We start from the raw sequence: 26,130 nt of genomic DNA, 5'->3' as shown, positions 1-26,130 counted from the left end.
CGGCACAAAGCCAGCTGAGCAATTGGTGTCACATTGCGACAGCGTGGACAAAGAGAGATGAAAGCAGAGGGCGTTTTGGAAATGGCAACTTTACGTACTTGTAATTTTGAGAGCGGTCAAGCTTGAGATGGCGTTTTGGCAGGCCACTTGGCACACCCCACGCTAGACCCCACCACTTTACAAACCTCACCCTCTGACGTGCCATGTTGAACAATGCGGCCTTTCGTAATCCGCTTTCGCACGACTCACAGGCCCCCACTGGAAAACGTGGATGAGGAGTAGGTTTTGCTCTTTTATCAGTGGGATGGCAAGCCGTTGAGGTGACTGCCTGCCCCGGGCTGCCGGTAGCTCCGGCTTCGTTCTGAATCCAATGCCATGAGGCGGTGCCATAAACGTCCTCGTCAGCTTGCCCATTCCATGCTGCAAACAGCAGTAGGTAACACGAGATGGAAGTGAAGTGCTGGCATAATGCATACCTACGGAGACGGACACTACATTTCTTGGGGCTTACCTATTATTGGGATTCTGCTTCGGCGGTTCCCTATCGTGATTTGTCTGGATCAACGGAGCGTGCATGAGCCGGGTCTCGCTTGCTGTTGTCTGTGTGGGATGGTTGCGGTGGTGGTTGGTGGGTGCGCACCCTTTGTGGCTCAGCACTATCCAGGTACCTCCAAGTACCTCGCAAAGTGTCTCTTTGTTGTGGGACATGCAGGCTTGTACCTGACTCCCTGATCGCCGGCCCCCGGCCACGGTGCTCTCCAATCCCGTCCCAGTGGCCCGATGCTTTCCAGCTCATACTCTTGAACAATTGCGAAAATAATACGCCTCTGTATTCTTCCTGGTTGCTTTTCTTCTCAATTTCACTCCGTCCCTCCTACCTCGTACCTACAAACACGACCCGTAATCACGCCATTCGCTGCCATTCACCGTTCGCCTATCTAGTACCTAGACTTAGCAGGCACCTTTCCAAATCTTACCAACTTCGAAGCGAGCCTTCGCCGTATCGTGCCGTAACACCGCCCCCGAACACCACTCCCCTACATACGACACGCCAGAAGCAGTGGGGGTAGATGACTGCTCTAGACCATATCTCTACCCGACCGGGCCTCTCCTCCTCCACTTAATTTTCTACTGCTCTCCCTCTCCTCGACAGTTTGGGTACATATCTGAGAGATGCCTCTATTCACCCTTTCCACATCCAAGAAGAATGCCTGTACGCTGTTCGACATCAGGTAAGCTATTTTTTTATTTTATTTTTGGAACACCCTCGGTTATTTGCATGACAACCACTGACCGGGTAATCTGGAACACAGGCTCGAGAACGACTTTATTGTCTTTCGCGGTAACGATCATGAAGCCTCTGGCCAACTGCTCAAAGGAACAGTCGTGCTTTGCTTGTCTGCGCCATTAAAGGTCGAGACGATCAACTTGAAATTGACCGGCACAATCCACTATGGGTATGGGATTCGGCCAGAGAAAGCACCAAAGTACAAGTCACTGACGCTGTTGAGTAGTTGGACCGATCCCAGAGTAACCGCGACAGGAATTAACCATCACAGAATCGATAAGACTGTGAACTTCTACGAGCACCGATGGCGACCATTTGCTGGAGTCGGCGCTTCCAACCATATTCCGACTGGCGACACACATCATTCGAGGGGCACCACGCTAGGCCCTGGCAATTACGAATGGCCCTTTCAAGTCATGCTCCCTGGTAATACCACGGAGAGTGTGGAGGGCTTGCGTGAGGCCAGCATCACTTACAGACTGAAGGCATCAGTAGTGCGGGGCAAGTTTGCATCCGATTTGAGCGCTTACAAACGGCTACGCATCATCCGAACCCTCGAATCCTCCGCCCTCGAGTTTCTACATGCGATGAGTGTGGAAAATATCTGGCCCAACAAGATAGATTACTCGATTCTGATCCCTCAGAAGGCGGTGGTCTTCGGCACATGCATCCCTCTAGAGACGAGATTTACCCCATTATTGAAGGGACTGGAGTTAGGCGACATGACCGTGAAGCTGGTCGAGGTCCATGACATTGTGCTTCACTCGACTAGGTCGTCGGGTGCCTCTTCGGTTAAGGAATACCGGAAAGAAAGAGAAATCGAGACATGGCGACTTCCCATCACGCGCGAGGAGCATTGGCAGGACATGATCAACGATAGCGGGCAGGAGGGCTGGGTTCTCAACACTTCGCTTAACCTGCCGAAGAAACTTTCGAAATGCTTGCAGGATGTCAACACCAAGGGCATCAAAGTTCGACACAAGCTGAAGTTGGTTGTGGCTTTGAAGAATCCCGACGGTCACATTTCGGAGCTTAGGGCGACGCTGCCGGTAACCATTTTCATATCGCCAAATATGCCACTGGACGAGGACGGGAATCTGGTGCGACAAGTACCGGTCGGAACACCGTCCCTGCAAGTAGCCGCGATAGCACCACCAGGCTACGGCGAGCATGTTCTTGACCAGCTGTACGAGGATATGGATCCAACCGGGCTACAAACACCAGCTGGTGGCCTGTCGGCTGTTAATAGCCCAATCTATGGAAGGTCGCGCGCCAGCTCCGTGGAGAATCTGAATGCACTCTATCATGGTGCCAGCAGTCCCGTTAATGGTGTGCCATTCAGTGCCAACCAGCTCACTGCTAGGTTGCAGACTCAGCTTAATCAGCACAATCGTAATCAGTCATGGCCCACGATGCGGGCTGCGGAATCGGCACGCCACATGCCCAGCTACGCATCAGAACTTGATACCGAGGATGCCCGTACTGATGAGCAGTCGGCGCCGCCGTCATTACCGCTTACTCGGCACAACAGTGACGACGACGAATCTGCATTGCAGCACCTCGACTATGCAGAGCTTGAGGAGCTCAGCAAGGTTCCTAGTTACCAGACAGCCGTCAAGACACCAGTCCGGCCGCTGGCGTACAATGTTCTCCCAGACTACGAAACGGCGACGAGCGTACCGAGCACACCTCAACCAGGTTCGCCGGAACGATCGCCGCCGTTGAGAGCTAGTGAACTCACCCGGTCAGACAACTCGTTCCTGGGAAGCATCGCCGAGGTCCCTCAAGAGTCGTCGACTCAGGATGACGACATGAACCCGCAGAGTCGGCCTGGGACACGCAGAACATCACCCATCCGCTGGCGGCAATTGTCGGTGGGATTGTACCCACACCACTCGCTGCACGGGGAGGGCGATGAGCACCGACGGCTTCACCTTCTCCGTGCCCAACGTGGCTTGGCCTAGAGGTCCAATAGCTCGTCGGCACGCACACCCTGATGAAGCATAAGGGGCGTTCTGAATGGAGATGGAAATTGAGGTTTCCTTTGTATTATAAATGTCTGTTCTGTTGCTTTTGCCTGGATTCCAGGGCTGGTGGACAGCAAATGGCATTCGGCAGCTGCAAAGAGCAGCTTTTTTTTTAATAGGCGTTTTAATGACCAATGCATGGGGGGATATTGACACACATGGAGGGGGGTAATGGAGGCAACCTGTCGTTGGCGTTTGGGATTGCCAGAGGCGGCACATTTGCGATGGGAACTGACATCAAAAGGAGGTCTCATGTTTGTTTTGGAGTTGACGGTCATTCTCTTCTCTTTTTTCCTTTTGGTGGTGGGCTGGGTTCGAAGGCTCGATCAAAGAGATTGAGGATCGGGCAGCGGTGGATTATTTGAGGCGCTCTGTGTTTTCGGTTTGGGGATTGATGAAGAGGACATTATCTGAACCAGTTACTACTTTATACCTTCGATACCCCCTATAGTCAAAAGTCAGCAGATGAATCTAGACCAAAGAATAGCCAGTAAATGGATTATTTGCTTGTTACTGGTGCTGGTTGTGAGATTGAGGCCGAAGAGATGAGATGGGAGGAGTATCTGGCGGTTTGTACGTAGTGGGATGTCGTGTAGGACAGTACATGTCTAGGGAGGAAAAGATCGGCTGGGTTCTAGACATTTGGGATAGCATCTGGAACACAGATGTGTGGTGTATCGTGAGACAAGAAATGTGTTGTGGGCTTGAAACATGGGGGAAGTTGCCTAAAGAGGCCTCACACAAGAAGATATGCAATGGAGCCGGATAAGCCGAAAGCCGGTGCAGATTGGCATTTCATAAGCTCAGCTCAGCTGCGGACGTTTTCAAAACGGGAGCATTGGCGATCGATCTACCACTCTTGAGAACAGAGATAGCTATTCCCACTTTGGGTGATGGTGGTGGTTTGCTTTGCAGTAGCATGGAGGCCCGATTGTTTGTTCACTGATGAGGCTACGTCATGCAATTGGACCCTTTTTTTATTAAAAGAAGATTGGGAAAAAAACCCAGCTGAGCTATAACTTCCATCTGCAACGGTCGGCCGAGCTATTCAACGGCGACCAAAGAGAAGGAAAAAAAACCAAACCATGCGCATGATATTGTCTCCCATGGCGAGCTGATTTTTTTTGTTTAAACGAGACATGGTCCACGATGCCTTCACGCATCTGCCAGCTGGACAAGGGTTTTGCTGTTGATCAGCTTTTTGGCTGGAAAGTGGAGTTACGTCATGGCATGATGGGATTTGATGGTTGCGTCTTGGCGGGACCAATTGAGATCGGCGTTGGTCGATAGACAGGATCCACTTTTGCTCGATCTCTTGGCAGGGAGGAGAGGAGAGGAGGGGTTGTTTGCTGCTGCTGCTGCTACGCAAGAGGCGCTGGTGTGTTGGTTGTTGTGTGGATTGGGTGAAGGGAATAATAATACAAATACCTACTGCTGCTGGCTGGCGCGGTAGGTGGTGTTGATCTTATGACCTGCGGTTTGGTTTCAATGACCTCATACTTTTTTGGTTAGTGTAAAAGCTTCTATATCTTTACTTCTAGCTGCTGCTGCATGGGCTTGTAGTTGGGGACGAACCTCTTCTTGTTTTTTATTTTTTATTTTTTTTATTTTAGGATTCTAGGAAAAAGGAAAGGGACCCTTACCACCAACAGCCAACCATCCAATCTTGTGTTTCTCCACACTTGTTAACTCGATCCCTCCTCCGCCCGTCCCCCCGGCTCCAGGCCCAACAACCTCCCCACCCTAACACCGCTTCCTTTTTATTTTAATTTTACTTTATCTCTCGATGCATTTCAAGCGGCTTTCGAGAGGACATTCTCTCCGCAAACCAGAGACGTCCGCCACTGCCTCTTCCGCCTCCGCTCAGCAGCAACCGGACAAGTTACAGACTACCACAGCACCAGCAGAGAGTAGTGTTATTCGGGAAGAACCAGCGACAATGTCCACTGTTACTTCGCCTGTTGAGCCCTCGAGGCAGAGCACGCTTGCGAGCAACCTTAGTGACGAGGCTGTTCCTGAGCACGATCCCAACACCGTGAGTGGCTCGTTTTAGGGCAGATGGTATCAGGGGGAATATGCTGACATGTTTGCGATTTAGACGGCCGGCCTCCTTGCGCAGAGGTTGCAGGCATGGAAGCATGCTGTCGGTTACCTCGAGGAGTACGTCGAGGCGGTCGAGAAGGTGCACAAGAACTCGTCCAAGGAGTATGAGAGGGTTTTGAAGGTGCGACGAATCCCCCTTTATTTCTACAGCTTTCCTAGACCGCAACTAACATGCCCTCCCCATCATCAGACCATCTCCAAACCCCTCCGCGAAGGCGAGCACTTTGATCAATCACTCGGCGGCGTCGCCGGCTTCTTTGAAAACATGCGCGTCAACACCCAAGCCCTGATCAACACCAACGCCGAGACGGAGAAATCCATCAAGGGCTCCGTCCTGCCCGTGCTCGAGCGCCTCCACAAGGAAATCAAGCACAAGGCCAAGGAGCTCGCCCACGGCGCGGAAAAGGGCGCCAAGGAAGTCGAAAAGGCGCGCAACACGACCCAGAAGCACATTGAGCTCCTGGGCCAGCACACGGCTGCTTTTGAGTCTAGCGGGGCCAAGCACCACCCTAACGACGACCCGTATGTCATCCAACGGGGCGTGCTGCACAGGCTGAACAAGCAGGTCCAGGAGGAGAACAATCAGCGTAACGATCTGATTGCTGTGCAGGCGAACTTTCAGGAGTTTGAGGCGCACGTCATCGGGACGGTGCAGCAGGCCATGGAGGCGTTTAACAGCTTTGTTGGGGGGCAGGCGCTAAAAGTGCAAGCGCTGTATGCGGACATGCTTGGTTCTGCCCAGAGGATCCCGCCCGATTTTGAGTGGAAGGGGTTTGTCAAGAGGTCGGGGGATAAGCTGGTTGATCCGGCGGAGGGGCCTAGGACAGTGGAGGCGATTCAGTTCCCGAATCAGAATCATGCTTCGACCAAGGCGCTGATTGAGGGAAGCTTGGAAAGGAAGAGTAGGAATAAGCTCAGCTGGGGGTATTCGACGGGTTACTATGTGGTTACCCCGGCCAAGTTCTTGCACGAGTTCAAAGATGATGATAACTACAGGAAGGACCCGACGCCGGAGTTGAGTATTTACTTGCCGGATGCGATTATTGGTTTGCCGGCCGGGGAGAAGTTTAACGTCAAAGGGAAGGACAAGAGTGGTGGGTTGGGGGGCAAGTTGTCGGGGAGCAGCGAGTTGAGCTTCAAGGCGCACAGTCCGGCCGAGGCGATGAAGTGGTTTGAGGTTATCAAGAAGGTGGCGGGGGCTACGCCGGGGAGCCCGACGGTGCCGAGTCCGGCGGAAGAGGTGAAGGTCAATCCGGTCGAGGCGGCGGCTGCGCCCGCGACGCAGGGGGTTACTGGTGCGGAGGAGAAGCCGAAACCGGTTGTGGCTGTTCCCGAGGTGAGCACCTCGGCGGCGGCGGATGCTAAGGCTCAGGAGGCGGGGGTTGCGCCTGCTGCTGCTGCTCCTGCTGCTGCACCTGCGGCGGCGGATGAGAAGGCTGCCGTGAAGGCTTAGGGAGATCTTCAGGGTGGTGGTTCTGTTGAGAGGAGGGTGGCTGGGAGTTGGGTTGATGGAGTTGGGGAGGAGGGAGTTTGGAGCGTGGAGGGGTATGAGGATGAGGAGGGGTATACCATGTTCTCGAGGGAGTGATGTTTGTTCCTGGGCGGGAGATTGTCATTGTTGCTTGCTGTTTTTGTTTCATGAGTTGAGAGAAGCCTAATAATACCCTGAGTTTTGTTGTTGCATATTTGTGTGCATTAATTATAATAATTCGATAAAGATCGACGCATATGACATGTCCAGCAAAAAATACGGCATCTCCCTTCTTACACCCCTTCTCTAACGCCAACCTCCGGTGCTATATCGCCCCCATTTTGACCACCATTAACCTGTGGTGACCTCGCACCGCTCATCGCCCACTTCAAGCTCCTATTCAAGCTCCTCAGTGAGCGTGCATCGAGCTCATACCACACCCTCGGCACGTCCAGTTCGTCATAACCATGGTGTTCGCCCATCTCTTGAAGCGAGCCCTGGGGATTCAGAAGAGGACTGGCCTTCCTCCTAGTAACTCTAACTACTGCTGCTGACGAGGGGGATTGAGTAGTGCTGTCCTTTTGACTCGACGGCTCCAGTATGCCATCCCCAGTAAAGAACAAGAGTAGGACGCCGACTATTATGCTGATCATTGTTCTTATTGTGATGGTGTTGTTGTTGTTGTTGTTGTTGTTGTTGTTGTTGTTGTTGTTGTTGTTGTTGTTGTTGTTGTTGTTGTTGTTGCTGATGGGAGTGTTTTTTTCGGGGGTTGGTATATCTGTTTTTGTTTTGTTTTTCATTAGCAAAATTGTAAGATGGCTGCGATGAGCAGACTCACTTGTTGTTATTGGAGTCGTTGGTGCCGAGCTTAAGGAGGGAGACAGGCAGGATGTTGTGGTGATGGGAGTTGGGATAGAAATGGGTTGGCTTATGTCGGACGGTTCAGAACCTTGGGATTGTCGTCTGTGGAAGCGTGCTTGTGGATGTTATGACAGCCAAAGTTGTAGGTGAATTTTCTAGGTAAGTCGTTGCTGGCGATGGTCTGGTTGTGGTAGAACTGGTGTTTATCGAAGGGGAAGGGGGGAGTGGAGGAAGACCGACAAGTGCTGTGCAACAGTCGATGTAGTGCTGGAATTTGGGTAGGATGATCGTGTCTGGCTGTGATTTTCCTTGGAAATACACAACGCAAAGCCTGCAGGCTTCATATAAGTCCTGGAATGCCGAACCTGCGGTGCAAAGTTCTGGCTTGGTCCCAGTGCGTTGGGCCTCGGTAGGAGCGTCGCCTGTCAATTCATCAGTCAAAATCTCCGTGTGCTTTGACGAGAATGAGGTTTATCAACCATACCACACACATCAAAACAAGATGCTGGCACGATGATTTCGCCGTCTTCTCGTTTATCATGAAACAGACCCATAGCGGTTCGATCTTTGCCAACTGCCGTACCGTAAAGATGGCTCAGAGGGACTTGTAGGTGGTTGAAGAAGAAGTCATCATCTAAATACTAACACAGGTAAGGCCGGAGGTCCACTGGAGTTCACACATCAGTGCGTAAGTAAGTGAAGCTGATGATGAAGCTAAAGACTCCGAAGGTGTCGTTGACCAAAGATGACCAAGCCTAAGGCCCAAGTAACGTTGTGGGTTGTGCTCTGCCTCTGTCGACGGTGTCGGGAATGGACTGCCCCGGGAAGTTTGGGGTGCCATGGTGCCTGTGACCTGGGTGGTTAAATGAACGATTGTATCTTGGCATCCGGTAGAGCCTGCTAACTCTTCTCAGTAATCGCGTCTGCTACTGTCCTTGTATCCAGCTTAGTCTTGCATATGAAGTTGGAAGTGAGGAATAGCATCATGGCAGCCTCTCAACTTTTTCCTGTAAGGTCACCAAAGATCAGATAGTCTACAATACTGACTAAGATCGCATTTTTCCAAAGCTCTGGCCCCCAAACTAAACAATACCAGTTGACCAAATACTAGAGTCCTTTGTTTAGAGGATGGACGAAGCTCTGAATGAGTTTCGCCGTAGGCCCATCACGATCGGGTCACCATGCCCAGCCGCACCAAGAGCTCCCCCGTCGCTCAACTGTATCCGAATCTTTGGGGTGATATTGTTCTGGGAGGTAGTTTGCTCGTGAGTTTTTTCATGATGGGTAGAAAGCTTGCGTAAGTTTTCCGTGCTGGCTAGATTGTTTGCTTGAGCATTAACCCCCAACTCATTACTTGCAATGTGTGGCGTCGATTGAGCCTCAATAGAGGCGTGGCACAGATAAAACTAGTCTTTCCCACTGAAGTTTGGCCTTGTGTCAAGTTAAGTAACATGGTCGCATCTCAACGGCCCTCAGTACAGGGTTGCCAAGCCGGCGCCGATGTCAACACCAAGCCGGCGTGGAAGATGCCAAGCACGGCGCTCTCGCAGCAATGGGCCCGAGTGGGGCCGTGTATGACATGCAACGTCAACTCTGAGGACTCATCCTTTCTGAAGGCAAGTAATGAACCTTAGCTAGCCATAGTTACGTTCTTTTCAGGGGCCGGATTGCCACTGGGGAGAGTGTAGATTGAGACCGTTAAAGAGGATTTGGTGAGGATGGCGAGGGGTCAGTGGGGGTTTTGTGTGTTCGGAGATGTCAAGGAAAAGCCGTTGCAAAAGACAGCCCAGATCAATTATTAGTTCCGGCAAGTCAAGTAAAGCAAACACAGGCAGAAAACTCTAATCTCTTGGTCCACCCCGAATCATCCCCGTGCCTGCCTCTATCTCCGCGGGTGTCTTCCTTCCACATTGGATTCAAGTTGGAATCTGCGGCACCTGATTGGCCCGATAAGTGTTATCATTGCACTGATATCCGCTATCAAAGATCACCATCTCCCGCGCTGCAACGTCTACCTAGGAATCCGCAAAAGCAGAGGAGTCCCACGGTCGCTGAACGAAGTGGCTGCTGCTTCTCCGGTGCCTTTCATGCGTCATTACATATTGCACTATGCTCATTGGTACACCAAATGGTCATGAATCGCCCCTGGGGCCTGTCCGCGGCCGTCTTCACACACCAACCTGCACGGCTCCGGAGATGTGCATTTCCTTGATTGCCTCTGAATGCCTACCTTGATGAGAGATTAGATATCGTTCGCCGTGTGTCCGGCCAGATGCTCTGACGATGGCAGTGCCACCATGATAGACCATGTCTACATCCCGTCTTGTTCCTCTCCTTTTTGTCACTTCTCTTTCCTCTGATGTTCTCCTGGTTAGCTTTTTGACGACATTGATCCAGCCTCGCCAGCCTTGATTGACTCGGGTTGGCTTCTCTACGACTCCCGTCTTATCTTGTCATTGTTCAACTGGCTTGTTTCTCTTTTGATAACCCCCATTCTGGACGATCCTCCTCACAGCCTGCCCACAATGGCAGTCGGGCGCAAGAAGATTGTTGTTGTTGGTTTGGGAATGGTGGGCATCAGCTTCATGTGAGCAATGGGCCGGTTTAAGTCCCTGGAATGCGGATATCTCTAACCTCCCAACAGAGAGAAACTCCTCAAACTCGATGCCAGATCGCGCGAGTACAACGTTGTAGTAGTTGGCGAAGAGCCACATTTGGCATACAACAGAGTTGGCTTGACCAGCTTCTTTGAGCATCGCAAGATTGAGAACTTGTACCTGAATCCACTAGAATGGGTATGTCTCTGCTCTTGACGTCCATGAGCAACACTGACGCCAATGCTGCAGTACACAGCTGTACCTGACGGAGCTCTCAGCTACCACCTGAACACCAAAGTCACCGAAATCTACCCAAACAAAAAGACCATAACCTGCGCAAATGGTGACGAAGTCAGTTACGACATCTTGGTTCTGGCTACTGGCTCCGATGCCGTGCTGCCAAAACACACGCCCGGTCATGACGCCAAGGGCGTCTTTGTTTACAGGACTGTCGAGGACCTGGAGAAGCTCATTGCTTTCTCAGCGAACCAAAAGGGCACAGTTGGTGCCGTAGTAGGAGGTGGCTTGTTGGGACTCGAAGCTGCCAAGGCTATGATGGACTTGGGATGCTTCGAGAAGGTCAAAGTCATTGAGCGCAATCGATGGGTTCTCAGCCGGCAACTGGACGCTGACGCAGGCGGCATGGTTGTGGAACAAGTGCGAAGCCTCGGTGCTGATGTTTTGCTCAGCAAGAGAGTGGGCAGGATTGAGGTGACGGAGGACAACAGCGTCAAGGGTGTTCACTTTGAAGATGGCGAGTACATGGAGTGCTCGACCATTTGCTTCGCTATCGGTGTCCGACCAAGAGACGAGCTGGCCAGACAATCAGGCATTCTGTGTGCTGACCGTGGCGGCGGCATCGTCGTTGATGACAGCCTTCAGACCAGCCATCCAGACATCTACGCCATTGGAGAGTGCGCAAGCTGGCAAGGTCAGACGTTTGGTCTGATTGCCCCGGGAGTGGAAATGGCTGACGTTCTCACATTCAACCTCACACAATCACAACATCATCAGCCACGATTATACAAACGCCCTGACCTGAGCACAAAGCTGAAGCTGCTAGGCGTCGAGGTTGCCAGCTTTGGAGACTTCTTTGCTGACCGTGACGGGCCAAAGTACCTTCCCGCAAAGGCAAAGAAGAAACCCGCCTCGCCGTTATCAGCAGTCAAGGTGCTCACCAATGGCGCCCCTCCGGCCCCAGTCAAGGCCTTGACCTACAAGGACCCGTTTCTCAACATCTACAAGAAGTACATTTTCTCGGTGGACGGCAAATACCTCCTTGGTGGCATGATGATCGGTGACACATCCGACTACGTCAAGCTTGTCCCCTTAGTCAAGAACCAGAAAGAGCTCGACGTCCCACCGTCGCAACTTATCCTTGGTGCCAAGAAGGAGGGTGCTGACGATGGTGATGATCTCGACGATGACACCCAAATTTGCAGTTGCCACAATGTCACCAAAGCAGATGTTGTCAACACTGTCAAGGACGGTACCTGCAAGTCCATCGGGGAGGTCAAGTCTTGCACAAAAGCTGGCACAGGCTGCGGAGGTTGCATGCCTCTCGTGACCTCCATCTTCAACAAGACTATGAAGGACATGGGCAATGAGGTCAAGAACACCATCTGCCCTCACTTCAACTACAGCCGTGCTGATCTCTACAACATCATCATGGTCAAGCGGTTGACCACATTCCAGGAAGTGATGAAGGAAGCCGGCGTCGACCCAGAGAGCATAGGGTGCGAAGCCTGCAAGCCCACGCTGGCCAGCATCTTTGCAAGCTTATGGAACAAGCACGTCATGGATAAGCCTCACCATGGTCTGCAGGAAACCAACGACAGATATCTGGGCAACATCCAGCGGAACGGCACATACTCGGTTGTACCTCGAGTATCGGCTGGAGAGATTACCCCTGAAAAGCTTGTGGTTATTGGAGAGGTGGCGAGAGACTATAAGCTGTACACCAAAATCACTGGCGGTCAAAGAATCGACATGTTTGGTGCCAAGAAACAGGATCTTATTGACATCTGGAAGAGGTTGGTGGATGCTGGCATGGAGTCTGGGCACGCCTATGCCAAGTCCCTCAGGACAGTCAAGAGTTGCGTAGGTACCACTTGGTGTCGCTATGGCATCGGTGACAGTGTCGGCATGGCTGTCCGCCTGGAGGAGCGATACAAATCTCTTCGCGCTCCTCACAAGATCAAGGGTGGGGTGAGTGGTTGTGTGCGCGAGTGCGCCGAAGCTCAAAACAAAGAGTATGTCTTCTCACTTCTCCGTTAAATATCCCATTTCTGACATTCTCTCCCAGCTTCGGCCTCATCGCCACCGAGAAAGGCTTCAACATCTTCGTGGGCGGTAATGGCGGTGCCAAGCCCAGACATTCTGAGCTCCTCGCCAAAGACGTGCCGCCCACTGAAGTCATCCCCATTCTGGACCGCTACCTGATGTTCTACATCCGCACGGCCGACAAGCTCCAGCGCACAGCTCGCTGGCTCGAAGCCCTCCCAGGCGGTCTGGCCTACCTCAGGTCTGTGATCCTCGACGACAGCCTCGGTCTCAACGCCTCCCTCGAAGCCCAGATGCAAGAACTGGTCGACAGCTTCTTTGACGAGTGGGCCGAAGCGATCAACAACCCCGAGATTGCCGCGCAGTTCAAGCAGTTCGCCAACACGACAGAGACAGTCGAGACAATGGAGCTCGACACGGATCGCGGCCAGCTCCGCCCGACTTTCTGGCCGAGCGACGCCTCGGCCAAGGAAGATTTCGCCGGGCTGTCCAAGACGTGGTCATCGTTGACCTGGCAGCCGATGCTCGAGTCGTCGTACTTCAAGGGCGCGGATGACATTCCCAACGGCATCTCGGCCGCTGTCAAGCGAGGCGACACCCAGCTCGCGCTGTTTAAAGTCAAGGGGAAGTACTACTGCACTCAGCAGATGTGCCCTCACAAGCGGGCGTTTATCCTGTCTGATGGTCTGGTTGGGACCAGCTCGTCTTCTCCCAGCACGGGTGAGGCGCCGTATGTCTCTTGTCCGCACCACAAGAGGAACTATGACTTGTCCAATGGTGCTTGCAAGAATGATTCGGAGCTGTCGATTGCTACCTTCGAGGTGGAGGAGAGAGACGATGGGATGGTTTATGTTAAGCTGCCGCCGGTTGAGGAGCTTGATGAGAAGTTGGGGACGAAGAAGTGGATGGTTAAGAGTGGAGAGGCGGGAGAGGGACAGTTGAAGGAGTTGGATAGGAAGCTGGGGTTGGAAACGCCGGCGGGTGGGAACTGGAAGGGACATAGGGCGAAGAAGCCTGGGGTGAAGCCGCATGCGGAGAATAGGATGAGGAGGCCGGTGGAGGTTATGGCTGGGGGAGGGGGGTGTGGGAGTGCACCGGATTGGTGAGGGAAATGGGTGGTTTCTTTTGGATATTGATGAGATGGTAAAATGCAACGATGGCGGATATGGTGCTGGGAGTAACATGATCTGGGATTGCTTTTGTTATGTTGATGAAGCACATCTGGCTTTCAATGGAGAACACCTTGAACATAGAACGAGTATATTCTTGTGTTTTGAGAATGACGATGTTTGCTGCCCTAGTAGTCAACTGTACCGGGCACGCAACCCTAACCCTCTCCTTGGCTTACATCTCTCACTCCAATCCTTCAACCCTTCAACCTCTTGTAAACGCAGCGAATGCGTTTTCATCATCTTGCCCAAGATCCGGCAACATTTCCTGTATTTCTCGACTCGCCTTTCTCAAGGTCAGAGGGTTTTGGAACCCAAGATCATCTCGCACCGGTACCTCAGATTCTACGGCTACCTAGGTAGCTAATTGCTCGGACGCCGCCATGCAGGACCCCCTGTCACCATGGAACATTGGTACCGCGTGCGGCTGAGGTCTCGTTCCTCGCTTGCCGATGAATATGAAGATCAACCGTTTGAAGGCTTTTTTGCTTCTTGTCATCAACATTTATACATAACCCCACCTGTTGTCACTCCTTTTCATCTATCATATGTTGATGTTTCACACTCTCTAGTATAATAATCTCCAAGCAGATCATCTTCAATCCCATCTTCACACTCACTTATTACTTTGACCTCAGTTTCACGCGTTCTTTCACTCTGCGCAATGTCCGGCTTCCATGAATCCGACAACGGCGGCGGCAGTCACTCAGCAACAGACATAATAACCTACATCGGCGTCCCCCTCGCCGTCCTGGGCGTCCTCCCCATCCTCTACAACACAGCCGTCACCCTCGCCGCCCTCTCCCGCATCAAACGCATGCTCCGGCACTCCCGCCTCCCGGCCCTCACCCGCTCCGACGTCGTGAATAGGATCATCGAAGTAGAGCTCCCCCGCTACGCCGTCCGCCCGATGGACCGCTTCACCGACCGCCAGGAGTACTGGAGCGTGTCCTCACACCGCTCCTCCATCCCGGGGGGTTCGTGGACGACGTTCAACTGGAGGACTAACGTCATTGGGTTGAACACTCAACGGGTGGAATATGCCGACCAGCTGAGGCAGCCGCAGGTGGAGGTGGAGTTTGACCAGCTGGTTTGTTACTTGTTGGATCTGGGGGCTGTGCCGGATGGGTATGGGTGGAGGATGTTGAGGGGGAGTGGGTTGTGGACGCCGGTGGGGTGTACTTTGATGACGGGGCCGGGCGGGAAGAAGGCGTTGAGTGTTGGGCCTTTGGATGGGAGTGATGGGCATTTGAGTTTGGTGGTGAATTGGGAGGGGGGGTGGACGAGGAGGAGTTGGGGGGATTTGCCTCCTTATTGGGTGCGGTTGCCGCCTCCGCCGCCGCCGCGGGTTGTGGAGGGGGAGGAAGAAGGGGGGCGGAGCATGGAGGAGGTTACTACTGGAGGGGAGCATGCTTCTTGTGAGAGTCTTCACAAGACGGAGACGGAGACGTCGAGGCCGAGGACGCAACAGAAGAAGTGGGGGGAGTCGAGTATACCGATTACGTGCCAGATTTCTACGGAGGGAATTGTTACTGCGCTGAGGCAGGAGGCGCAGTTGACTAGCACGATTAACTTGGACTCGTTGCCTGTTGATCATATTAGGGTGCGGTCATCTTCTTCGTCGGGGGCATGGTTTGCCTCTGCGGCGACAGCTTATGGGACTACCTCGCAGACGATCCTCTGGTCGTACAAAATCCCGGATGATATTCTTACTTTCTCGAGGAAGGAAACTGTACCATGTGGTGTTTTGGTCTTGCTCAATGTGGTCGAGCAATCTGCCACACCAGAATGGGCGACGACATACAACGATGGCGCTGCTGACTTGGACAAGTTTACCGCGAGGATGAGGGACCAACGGGCTGCCATGGCAGCCGAGGCAAAATTACCACCCGCCCAGAGAGCGCAAGCAGCAATGGAGAGAGTAAGAAGGGAGAACGAAATGCGGATGCAGGACAGTATGTCGCCCTTTTCACCTCACCTACCTGACAAAGCTAACACAGCCCCCCAGTGAAAGATCAGCAACGTCTCCGAACCGCTCGTCAAGAGGCCCGACTCCTTGAGGCGCTCCAATCCCCCAAATGGGACACCAAGCTCGTCGCTGAGCACAACCTGACCTGGCTCAAGAACCAATCCAACAGCAACCCGAAAGAAAAAGTAGCGCCCAACATGGAAATGAAAGAAGTGGTTGGGACGCTGCTGTATCGAATGGTGCTGGACAGCCAGTTTACGGCGAAGCTGTGCGCGATGCTGGAACTGTGGAAGAACTGGGCCGAGAATGGGGGGATGAGAAAGAGTGATTTGGAGAGGTTAAGGGAGGAGCAGGTGGTGTGGGCGTATGCTACATTGCTGGTGGCCATGATTAAGGATTGTACTGGGTTGGCCGAGGGGACGCTGGCGTTGGACTTGCAGGAGTGTCTGAGGGTTTGGAGGAATGTTAGGTTGGGTTAGGGGAGTTTTTTCTCCGTGGATGGGTTCACGGCCACGTGGAGGTTGGTCACCCGGGTAGTGAGGGGGTTTGTGATCAGTATTCTCTCCGTCTGATGGTGATGGTTGGGGAAGCGTTTCACAATGGGGTCATGTTTGGTGGTTTTTTGGGTAACCGGCAACAAGGCTGGAGTGGTGTGAGAGGCGACCATCCCATTCTGTGGGAGGTCGTGCTTGCTGGTTTGGTCACACACTGAAAGCCTTGCGCACGATGTTTTGGTCAAAAGTGCCAGCAGAGCCTTGCTTCGTTTTTTTTGTCTATTTGGCTGTTGTCTAAGTGCATCGATAGCACCTAGTTTACCATGCTCTTATCACGCAGCGTCAGGTTGTTTTGCGCGTGCTTCTCAGTTACTGCGCTTGCTCAGTTTGTCCCCTTACAAGATGCCAACTTGACAACACTAAACGCCGCACACGACCCAAATATCACCATTTCCTACAAAGTTCCGAAGGGTGCCTGCAAGACGGCATTCGATGCACAGAAGCAGTTCTCTGGCTGGGTCAACATCCCAGTTGAGGGTCGGTCGACCAGCTTGTTCTTTTGGTTTATCGAAGCACGGGAGCCGACTTCGACACTCACAATATGGCTGAATGGCGGGACTGGAGGGAGCTCCATGTCAGGCTTTTGGCAAGAGAATGGTCCTTGTGAGGTGGTAGAAAAGGATAAAGATCACCTCGAGGTCAAGGCAAGGGAATGGGGATGGGACAGGGCATCAAACATGCTGTATATCGATCTTGTAAAGTTTATTCTCTCCGCGCCAGAGTTCGTGATATTAACCAAGCCCGCAGCCCTCAGTAGGCTTCTCCTACACCACCCCCATCACCAACGGCAGCTACGATTCCTACAACGCAACAACCATCTTCCCTCCTGAACCCGTCCCCAAATGGAGCAGCCCTTGGGCCTTCATGAACGGCACATTCTCTTCCCCTTACCCGCTGAACTCATCAGCCAACACCACAGCGACAGCCCGACTAGTCTGGCATCTCCTCCAGACCTTCCTATCAACTTTTCCCCAATACAACACCCCCTCCAACTCTTCCACAGGGATATCCCTCTTCGCAAAAGGCACCACCGCCCCCCTCGCCGCGCTCCTCGCATCCTACTTCCACTCCCAAAATCCCAGCACCTCATCCACCACCCTCCCCATCAAAATCACCTCCCTCGGCCTCCTCTCCCCCTGCGGCCTCGACCCTTTGTCCCAAGCCCAATCCTACGTAACCATGGCCCTCAACAACACCTTCCACCTCCCGCTACTAACCCAAGATCAAACCACCCCCATCATGTCAGCCTACCACCGCCGCCGCGGCTGCTCCGACCTCCTCCTCCCCTGCCGCCACCCCTCCTCCTCGACAAACTCCGAAACCCTCCTCGTCTGCCTCCAAGCCTGGGAGTGCATCTACGGCCTCACAATCCCATACCAGCAACACACCTCAAGGTCGTTATACGACATCTCCTCCCCCTCCTTCGACCCCTTGCCAAACCAGACTTATCTTACCTTTCTCAACTCACCCAAGTTTCTATCCGCTATTGGCTCACCAATAAACTTCACCGATCTCCCTCCCCCCCTCCCCGCCCTTCGGGACGACCCGCTGGTAGCCATCAAAGAGCTACTATCCCAAGGGGTTCGGATCGCCCTGCTGTCCGGCGACAGAGACTACCTCTGCAACTGGTACAGCGGGCAATCAACCTCTCTCTCTATCGCCGGATCCTTCTCGCGGTATAATGCTTTTCATACAACCGGCTACGCCCCCCTCCTCACCAACAAAACCTACACCGGCGGCTCAACCCGCCAGCTCTCCAACCTCTCCTTCACCCGCATCTACGACGCAGGTCACTTCCCCTCTCACTCCCAGCCCGAAACCACTTTCGAAATCTTTTCCCGGATCATCCTCGGATCCTCAATCAGCACAGGCGAAAAAGTCAATCTTGCCTCCTTTGCCACAAAGGGCACCCCCGAAGCGGACAAGACAGGGCCGGAGCTGCTCGCGACAAATGTCCCCAATGCGAGGTGCTATATCCGAAAGGTGGCAGATACGTGCGATGATGAGTCTGTGAGGGCCGTGTTGAGGGGAGAAGGGGTCGTGATCAACGGGGTTTGGTATAATTCTGCCGGTGATTGGCAGTTGCCGGGGCAGAGGAGTGATGGTGAGGCTGCTGGGGAGGAGGCCGCGCCGACCTCAACGATCATGACGGGAATATTTACCACGTCACTTTCCGCGGCGAAGCCAACGTCTAGCAGTGGAGGCTCCTCTGCTTGGGACAACCCCGCGCGTGGGCTATTGATGGTGAGCGTGTTGGCTGGGTTGCTTTTGTAAATCGCGTTGCCGGGGACGCGATACAGCTGGCGACAGCGGGAGACGGCTGAGCACAGGACAGAGGGAAACAAGAATACTTTAAACTCGACAATTTTCATATGGTACTGTAGAGCAGAATATTAAGCTCAATACAAAAACCAGTATTCTTCCCCATATCACGACGACAGAGTCATGATTATAGTGAAAAATGAGCCCCAGTAAAGCAACAACGCTGAACACTTGGACGAGTTAGCCCATGAACATTCACAAGACAAACATCAAGAAGGTGATGATGGATGACTTTATCAGAAATCTTGCCATGTCACTGGCCATTTCATCAAAGCGATTGCTATGTAGACCGTCGTGATAATATTTTAAATCATCATAAAAGTCGGGGGTGGTGGTAATCAAGAAGGAAAGTGGGTGCTTACGTTGAGGATCGGGTCAAAAGGACAACAGACCATCGTGCTCATCATCATGATCAAAACAATCTGCGACAGTTAGCCAATGATCACTGCAGGTGGTCAAAAGGTGATGTGGCATGGGAACATTCAGACATAGACCTTATCATCAACGCTTGAAGGGCTCCGACATATGCTTGTCAATTTTTTTGTCATGTCATCATAATGTGCAGTGGTGCTGGGGTGAGGAGTGGTGATATCGACAACGTACCAGAAAATGAGAAGAGGTCGAATAGGTGTCGAGCAATCATCAGATGAAATGTCTTAAAATCTTGAAGTTGGTCAGCGAAAGCTCACTCCTGCGACTTCAAAAGGTGATGGAAGTGTGTAATTTTCAGATAGGCATGAATGGTATAAAAAATAGGTTGTCCGCATCGGGAATCCCGTATAGGACTCGTCATCTAGAGTCATCATAAAAGTGTGGTGGGGAAAAAAAGTCGATAAAACTTACCCTAAAGACAACCCCAACGATCTAGGTGCATCAAACAATCCGATCAACTTCCAGGAGAGTTAGCCCGTACTCTCTGCCATGCGGCGTGTGCAAAAGACAGATATGGATGTGCTGATCAGTGGACGAGGTTTTCTAGGCCTGTCGCAGAAGTGGCGTGTCTTGCTCATGGAATTTCGGAGCCCAGTGCCGTTTCATCATAAAGCACAGCGAGTGCTGGTGAAAGAAGCTGTCGACTTACTCAGTGACAGGTATGGATGATCTGCTTGATGGATGTTAGCGTCTGAAAGCCGCACAACCAATGGAGAAGTGAAAAGGTAAGAAGTGTTGGATTCAATCAGAAACAGCCATTTGTGTCTTCATTAAAAGATATTTCAGTCGGTAATTCCAACTTGCCGAAGCAAAGTAAGAACATCATGAAATCCGAGGATGGGAAGAGGTGAGGGTGACGAAGGGCACTGACCTGAGAGCGTTGACGCCTCAACCGGTGGTGAGAGTTGTTCAAGGTCGGTTGGTCGGTTCGTGGTGCTGTGTCCCCATCGACCTCCACCAGGCAAATGATGCCCATCAATCAGGTGTTATGATTCCCATCCGCGACTGTGGCTCGTAGGAGGCCAGAGTACTGCTTGCTGGTCAGTCCTGTCCGGATTGCAAAGGTCGGTGGTATGCAGCGCGGCGACAACAGCAACAAAGTTCAGACTGACGTGACAATGCTAGTTTCATACCCGAAGGTCAAAGACTCTAGTTTGCGGTATTGGTTGTGTCATCATAGAAATGTTGCTGTTGTCAAGCGCGTCTGCGGAAGCAAATGCGACTTACCAGAAGCAGATTGGTGGTTGTGATGGTTGTGGTCTGATGTTGGGAGAGGAAGAAAGATAAAAAGTTGCAGTCGCAGAGTTTTTGAAGCTGCCCAGTTTGTGTGGGGCAGTGGAAAAACCCGCTGCGGCAGAGTGGGGCTGTCGAAAGCTTGAAAGCTTGGCCAGCTGCCGGGAACATGGGCGCTTTGACCACATCACGTGAAGTCGCAGAGCACTCGTGTTTTGCCTTTGACTCCTCGTCCATAAGAGCACGACGCGCCGACGAAGAGCCAACGCTTCAGGGGCGCAACCACGTGTTGGAGCATCTGCAGCAGCGTACCTGTGAAAGATATGTGTACATTTGGTTCCGCCGCAACGCTGTCCCTCCCATGTATATACACCCCCCCATATTTCCTGGAGCGTCTCTCCCAAAATTTCCTTCCCCATAACATGCAACTCTCACCTTCGTGATCGATCAACTTTCTGTCACCTCCACATCAAAAGAAGTCTTCCATCTTTGTAAGTCTGCTTCCAACAACTGTTGGTATCTCTATCTGGTCTTATCTGACATCTTTGATGCCTCAGCTGCTTTCAAGTAGTTGGACTCGCACTCGCTGGTCTCCAAATCACCGAACCACGCGAGTCGCATCTTGCACTTTGACTTCTAGACAGAGGTCATCACATCTCGCAAACATGCCTGAGATAGCTGAAGGTAAGTTTTCATGACTCTCTGTTCTGTATCATCATGATAACTAAACCCAAACCCAGTCGCGCGCATCGTGCACTTTCTGCGTCTACATCTCGTCGGCAAGACCATCAGAACCGCGTCCGCTGTCGACGACCAAATTGTCTTTGGCAAGGCGGGCACGACCGGCGACGCAGTTTCGGCTGCCTTGACCGGGAGGAAGGTCATCTCCTCCGGGTCGCAAGGCAAGCTATTTTGGCTTGTCCTTGATAAGGCTCCGCATGTGGTGATGCATTTTGGCATGACGGGTTGGCTTCAGATTAGGGGCGTCCAAACATCCTACTCGTCCCTTTACCGGGACACGGACACACGCGTCGAAACCTGGCCTCCCAAATACACAAAATTCCACCTCACGACCACCTGCAACCCCGCGGTGGAAGTGGCTTTCACCGACTATCGGCGCCTGGCTAGAGTTCGTCTCGTGGACTGCCCCGGCGCTGACATTCGCAGCCATGCTCCTCTCAAAGAAAACGGCCCCGACCCTGTGCAAGACACGGACAGGTTTACGCTTGCGTACTTCCAGTCCAAGTGTCGCGCCAGTCGCGCCGCGGTCAAAGCTATGCTTCTCAACCAAAAGTTCATCAGCGGGATCGGAAACTGGGTCGGTGACGAGGTGCTGTTTCAGTCCCGGATCCACCCAGAGCAGAGATGCAACCATCTCACCGACGCGCAGACTAAGACTCTGTACGAGGTGATCCGATACGTTTGTCAGACAGCTGTTGGCGTGCTCGGTGACTATCACCAGTTCCCCTCTGATTGGCTTTTCAAGTATCGATGGAGCAAGGGCTCGGAGAACCCTACACTCCCTGGGGGAGAACCGTTGGCTCACGTCACAGTTGGGAACCGGACAAGCTGCTATGCTACTCGCTTGCAGAAGATTACTCTTGACGGTGTTCCTGTGGTCGTTGAGGAGGAAAAGAACAAGGAGGAGGTGGTGGAGGAGGAGGATGGGGGGAGGCAGGAGGAGAAGAAGCCAGCGCCGAAGGGGAGGAAGCGCAAAGCCGAGTGGGGGTCTACGGACATGCCAAAACCCAAGGCTAGACGTGGCCGGCGCGCCGCTGTCAAAAAAACCGAGGAGGAGGAGCAGGAGGAGGAGGAGGAGGAGGAGGGTGTCAAACCTTCCAAGCCAGTTGCCAAGCGGGGAAGAAAGGCGCTGATGAGGTGATTGTGATTCAAGATTAGGGGAAAATGGTGTCCTCAAATAAGAAACCTAGTACCATTGATGATTCCATCGAACTGCATCCTCTTCCGGCACTTTTGAGGCATTGGACGAAGTTGTTGGGTATGCATTGAGCGGGTCTGTTGGATTTATTTTTGGGGATATTGGATGGGATTTATTTTGGGCGTTCGGGAGTTGTTGGACTATGGGTCAATGTATTGATCGGGTGGTTCACTCTTTTCCTGACTGAGGGTACCCAGTAAGGGGGGGGGGGCTCGGCAGGTTTTTAACGAGGGCCACCAGCACGATCGGGAAATGATGGGTTTTTGTTTGGGCGGCGAGCATGGAATTATGGATTTTGATTGTGATACCCCGAATAACAAGGAGTGATTATGGTGTGTGTGTGTATCTCGTGTCCCTTTGAATTGTAAAATGATTGTGAAGTGACTGGGTGCGTATCTACATGCTGCCTAGTGGTATCGAAGGCCTTTCAACTATGTGACCCCGTGTGTTGAAGGCAATGCTCTGGAAAATTCGTCCTGGCCATCTGAGTGGCATTTGTTTCCCCCCCCGAGCTTGCTACACTTGAGTATGAAGCTGTCGGCCAGCATGCGCGCGCAGTCCAGTCGTAGCACAACAGTTCCAACAGGACATCGTATCATGATCATTTTACTTTTTGTTATTCTTCAAATATGTACGTATATACGACAACAAAGCTATGGGTATATAACTTCTCCAGCCAGTACCACCACCACCAACCACCCCATCAACACCATTGCACACATTCTGTCATCCTGTCATGTTGCCCCAGGACAGAGAAGACAGAACGAACGCTTGCTCACCAGGCCAGACATACAATCAACAACAATAACCCGCAACGAAAACCCTAAATAAACAACCGCACACGCAATCAAAGAACACAACACACGCACATTCAGCATCCACACACAAATCCTGTATTTCTTTTCCCCCATCCATTTTCATTCCCACTCAACCACACCACCTAGCAAATATAAAAGGAGATGCCCCCCCCATGCAAAAAATATACCACCCTGTTTGCCCCACCCACCACCCACCATAAGAGAACAAAAGCAAAAACAAAAAGAAAAGAAAAATAACAGACTCCTTTTCTATCCCATAAAGATAGAATATGCAACAACCACTACCTCTTCCCTCCCCACCCCCATCCCCTTCCCCAGTCAACAGTGTATGAGAAAACAAATTAAGAACGATAGTGTAGATGTGTGTGTAAAAATGTACCACGACGACGACAGAAAAAAAAAGATGTTCAACAAAGAAAATATGATAACGATAGAAAAACAATTACCCAATCACCACTCTCGCACCCTCCTTGCCCAATACACCCCTTTCTTTAGGCTTCGGACTATTCCCCCTCCCCTTCTTCCTGCTCAAAAACCCAAAGACACCCCCACCGCCGCTTTCCTTTCCATCCAGTTCGTTATTCGCCCCAGAGGCGTCCGCTGGGAGTGTCGCGTCCTGTCTGGCAAGGTCGCTCCAGCTACCGCCCCCGTCGAGAGTAACCTGTACGCCGCCTGTTGGGGACTCGACAATCATTCCTGGTCCCGAACGGTTTCCAGCGCGGGGGTTGTAAGACTGGGGGTATGGCGGCAGCGGGGGAGGGCGGCCTGGGGCGCTGCGTCGCGAGTGGTTTGACGGGGGGCGGGTGAGTTTGTTGCTGTCGGTTGGGGAGTTGCCGTTTGTCGTGGCGGGCGCGGCTGTGGCCGTGTCGGTTGTTTGGGCGGTGCCGGGCTGGAGGTTTTCTTTGCCGGCGGCGGCTGCTGGTTGCCCGTTTGGTTGGGTGGTTTGTGATGCGATTCTGGGAACGGTTGTTAGCATGAGCACCCGCGGGAAAATGATGGAGAAACTTACTTCTTATAAGCGGCCACAGTGTAGTCAAAGTTGCGGAAATCCGTCTCTATCATCCTGTAGAGCTCGTCCTCACGAATCTCCTTGTCTGTCGCGTCGTCCTTTAACCTTTCCCTAGGTTTCTGTCTGCGCGCACGAGCCTCAAGCGGCGCCTCCTCCAAAAGCAGCTCTTCCAAATCGTAAGTAGCGTCAAAGTTGGTTTTTTCGGATGATGGGATAAACACTGGCTCAATCTCCTTCCTTTCCAGGGCCATGAAATCGATCATGGAGAAAAAGTCATTGTGAATGAAGCTCTCCCATGTGTGGCCCATACGTTTGCTCGGATTGGGTTCCAGGGCGGCCTGGATGGCGTACATGCATGTAAGCGACACCGGAGGATTTGTTACGGGAAACCTGGGCTTTGCAGCTTGAATAACGGCGCTCAATGATGATTCGGAATTTCCCTCGAACGGCCTCTGTAACGGGTGTTAGTCTTACTCATGCGGCTTCCCGGTGAACTCCGCGATGTGGGGCCAGCGTTGAAGAGAACAAAGACATGGAACGGCTGTGGGCTTTCTCGTACCTTGTTGTAAATGCATTCGTAGAATAAGACACCCAATGACCACCAATCAGCGCGTACGTCATAGCCGTTTCCTGCGTAGACCTCGGGGGCAAGATATGCCAAGGTGCCGGACTTGCTTGTCAGGTTTTTGCCTGGCATGATATCGGAGGCGACGTTCTGTGAGTAGGTTAGCAGACGCTCGTAGCTAGCCCTGTCATATGGCTCATAAAACCTACAAAATCCGTCAAATGGACGTGACCTTCTCCGTCCAAAAGGACGTTGTCGGGCTTCACATCGCGATGGACAATGCCTTGCCTGTGCACATACCTCAGAGCACAGCCCAGCTCGGCAATCCAAAACCTGACGGCATCTTCTGTGAATGTTTTTCTTGAAATGTGGAACCGCAAATCACCGCCGCTCATCAGATCCACCACCAGGTACATATACTCGATGTCCTGAAAGCTGTAGCGCAAGTTGCAGATGAACGGGTGGTTCACGTGCTCCAGCATTCGCCTTTCCCGAATGATGTTGCGTACACTTTCAGATCGCACAACTGTATACACGCATGTCAGTCGTCGTGTCCTTGATCTGTGGTGTCAGGACCTTGAGGGATCCCAACGGTGTACCAACCTTCATCTTTCCGAATGTACTTGAGCGCAAACGACAGCCCAGTGTCCTTTCTCTCGACGATCCGTACTTTTCCAAACGCTCCTCGTCCGACAACTCGCAATAGGCGGAAGTGGTTCAAGTTCACTGTTCGTTGTTAGTATGACCGCTCCTGATATGCGCCGATTCCTTGTTGCAACCCACCTTCGCCATCGAGGTCAACAGGCTTGCCCTGGCTGTTGCCCATGGCTACCGCTTCTTTGCTCCCTTTTCCGTGTCCTTTTTGATGATGCTCCTACTCAAACGACCATGCAAAAACCTGAGGATATGCACTTTGACGGCGCTCAAAACGGCTTTGGTGATTCTGGGACACTAGAACACCAAACCTGATCGTCATTCGGCTCCGGTCTTGGCGTGGGAGAGCGGAAGCGGGAAAGCTGGCGTGAGAACCGGCCGCTCGTCGTCGAGGTGATAATACAGTAGAGAGCGTCGTCAAAATCGGCGTCGCCAATTTCGTCGGATCTATCAGGCGCACTCGGTTTTGCGTCGTTCGTCGGCGGTGGTGTTGTTGTAGAGGTGGAGGAGGGGAGAGGCGAGTGTTAGGGAAGAACGGCAGGATGCGGTACGCATGCAGGTCGGGCAGTCGGCCAGAGGCTGAGGGGTATCGACAACAAAGAAAGCCAATTGCTTGCTTGTTCTCTTCTCTTGGGGGGAAGACGAAAAGATGGAATTCGAGATCGAAATGGCACAGGCGCACACAAACAAGGGACCAAGCTAGATGCAGTTACAGCACTGGGAAAGGGCATCAGCAGCTGTTTCGCATTTAAGGGGGAGGGGGTGGGGGAGGGGAGGAGTGCTTGTTGCTTGTCGTCGGTCCCTGTTTATTAGAAGGGGAAAGGCTTCGACGAGAA

The 26,130-nt window shown here is 52.5% G+C and overlaps 8 protein-coding genes across 8 annotated transcripts; 6 read left to right on the top strand and 2 right to left on the bottom strand.

Moving 5' to 3' along the window:
- Positions 1–760: 760 nt before the first annotated feature.
- On the top strand, positions 761–3,829 carry QC762_406770 (uncharacterized protein). The gene is made up of 3 exons (XM_062890130.1): positions 761–1,232; positions 1,314–1,457; positions 1,515–3,829. The coding sequence occupies exons 1-3, from the start codon at positions 1,174–1,176 to the stop codon at positions 3,250–3,252; spliced, it is 1,941 nt and encodes a 646-aa protein (XP_062743842.1). The 5' UTR covers positions 761–1,173; the 3' UTR covers positions 3,253–3,829.
- Positions 3,830–4,709: 880 nt separating this feature from the next.
- On the top strand, positions 4,710–7,099 carry QC762_406780 (uncharacterized protein). The gene is made up of 3 exons (XM_062890131.1): positions 4,710–5,350; positions 5,414–5,539; positions 5,609–7,099. Exons 1-3 carry the CDS (start codon positions 5,102–5,104, stop codon positions 6,869–6,871), a joined length of 1,638 nt encoding a protein of 545 aa, XP_062743841.1. The 5' UTR covers positions 4,710–5,101; the 3' UTR covers positions 6,872–7,099.
- An 83-nt stretch (positions 7,100–7,182) lies between these two features.
- Positions 7,183–7,542, bottom strand: QC762_406790 (uncharacterized protein; the record flags this gene model as incomplete). The annotated part of the gene is made up of 1 exon (XM_062890132.1): positions 7,183–7,542. The coding sequence occupies one exon, from the start codon at positions 7,540–7,542 to the stop codon at positions 7,183–7,185; it is 360 nt and encodes a 119-aa protein (XP_062743840.1).
- A 2,131-nt stretch (positions 7,543–9,673) lies between these two features.
- Positions 9,674–13,736, top strand: NIT6 (Nitrite reductase [NAD(P)H]; the record flags this gene model as incomplete). The annotated part of the gene is made up of 4 exons (XM_062890133.1): positions 9,674–10,337; positions 10,395–10,545; positions 10,597–12,599; positions 12,653–13,736. The coding sequence occupies exons 1-4, from the start codon at positions 10,276–10,278 to the stop codon at positions 13,734–13,736; spliced, it is 3,300 nt and encodes a 1,099-aa protein (XP_062743839.1). The 5' UTR covers positions 9,674–10,275.
- Positions 13,737–14,463: 727 nt separating this feature from the next.
- On the top strand, positions 14,464–16,247 carry QC762_406810 (uncharacterized protein; the record flags this gene model as incomplete). The annotated part of the gene is made up of 2 exons (XM_062890134.1): positions 14,464–15,754; positions 15,808–16,247. 2 exons carry the CDS (start codon positions 14,464–14,466, stop codon positions 16,245–16,247), a joined length of 1,731 nt encoding a protein of 576 aa, XP_062743838.1.
- Positions 16,248–16,585: 338 nt separating this feature from the next.
- QC762_406820 (uncharacterized protein) lies at positions 16,586–18,709 on the top strand (the record flags this gene model as incomplete). Its single annotated transcript, XM_062890135.1, has 2 exons — positions 16,586–17,017; positions 17,070–18,709. The coding sequence occupies 2 exons, from the start codon at positions 16,586–16,588 to the stop codon at positions 18,594–18,596; spliced, it is 1,959 nt and encodes a 652-aa protein (XP_062743837.1). The 3' UTR covers positions 18,597–18,709.
- Positions 18,710–20,564: 1,855 nt separating this feature from the next.
- QC762_406840 (uncharacterized protein) lies at positions 20,565–22,191 on the top strand (the record flags this gene model as incomplete). Its single annotated transcript, XM_062890136.1, has 3 exons — positions 20,565–20,800; positions 20,867–20,993; positions 21,050–22,191. The coding sequence occupies exons 2-3, from the start codon at positions 20,975–20,977 to the stop codon at positions 22,189–22,191; spliced, it is 1,161 nt and encodes a 386-aa protein (XP_062743836.1). The 5' UTR covers positions 20,565–20,800; positions 20,867–20,974.
- A 1,317-nt stretch (positions 22,192–23,508) lies between these two features.
- On the bottom strand, positions 23,509–24,772 carry PKC1_1 (Serine/threonine kinase; the record flags this gene model as incomplete). Its single annotated transcript, XM_062890137.1, has 3 exons — positions 23,509–24,022; positions 24,076–24,527; positions 24,635–24,772. The coding sequence occupies 3 exons, from the start codon at positions 24,770–24,772 to the stop codon at positions 23,509–23,511; spliced, it is 1,104 nt and encodes a 367-aa protein (XP_062743835.1).
- Between the last annotated feature and the right edge of the window lie 1,358 nt (positions 24,773–26,130).

Source organism: Podospora pseudocomata, chromosome 4 (assembly GCF_035222375.1).
Source record: "Podospora pseudocomata strain CBS 415.72m chromosome 4, whole genome shotgun sequence".
Lineage (NCBI taxonomy): Eukaryota > Fungi > Ascomycota > Sordariomycetes > Sordariales > Podosporaceae > Podospora > Podospora pseudocomata.
Note: the sequence above shows the minus strand (reverse complement) of the source record. Positions and strands in the feature narration are given on the sequence as shown.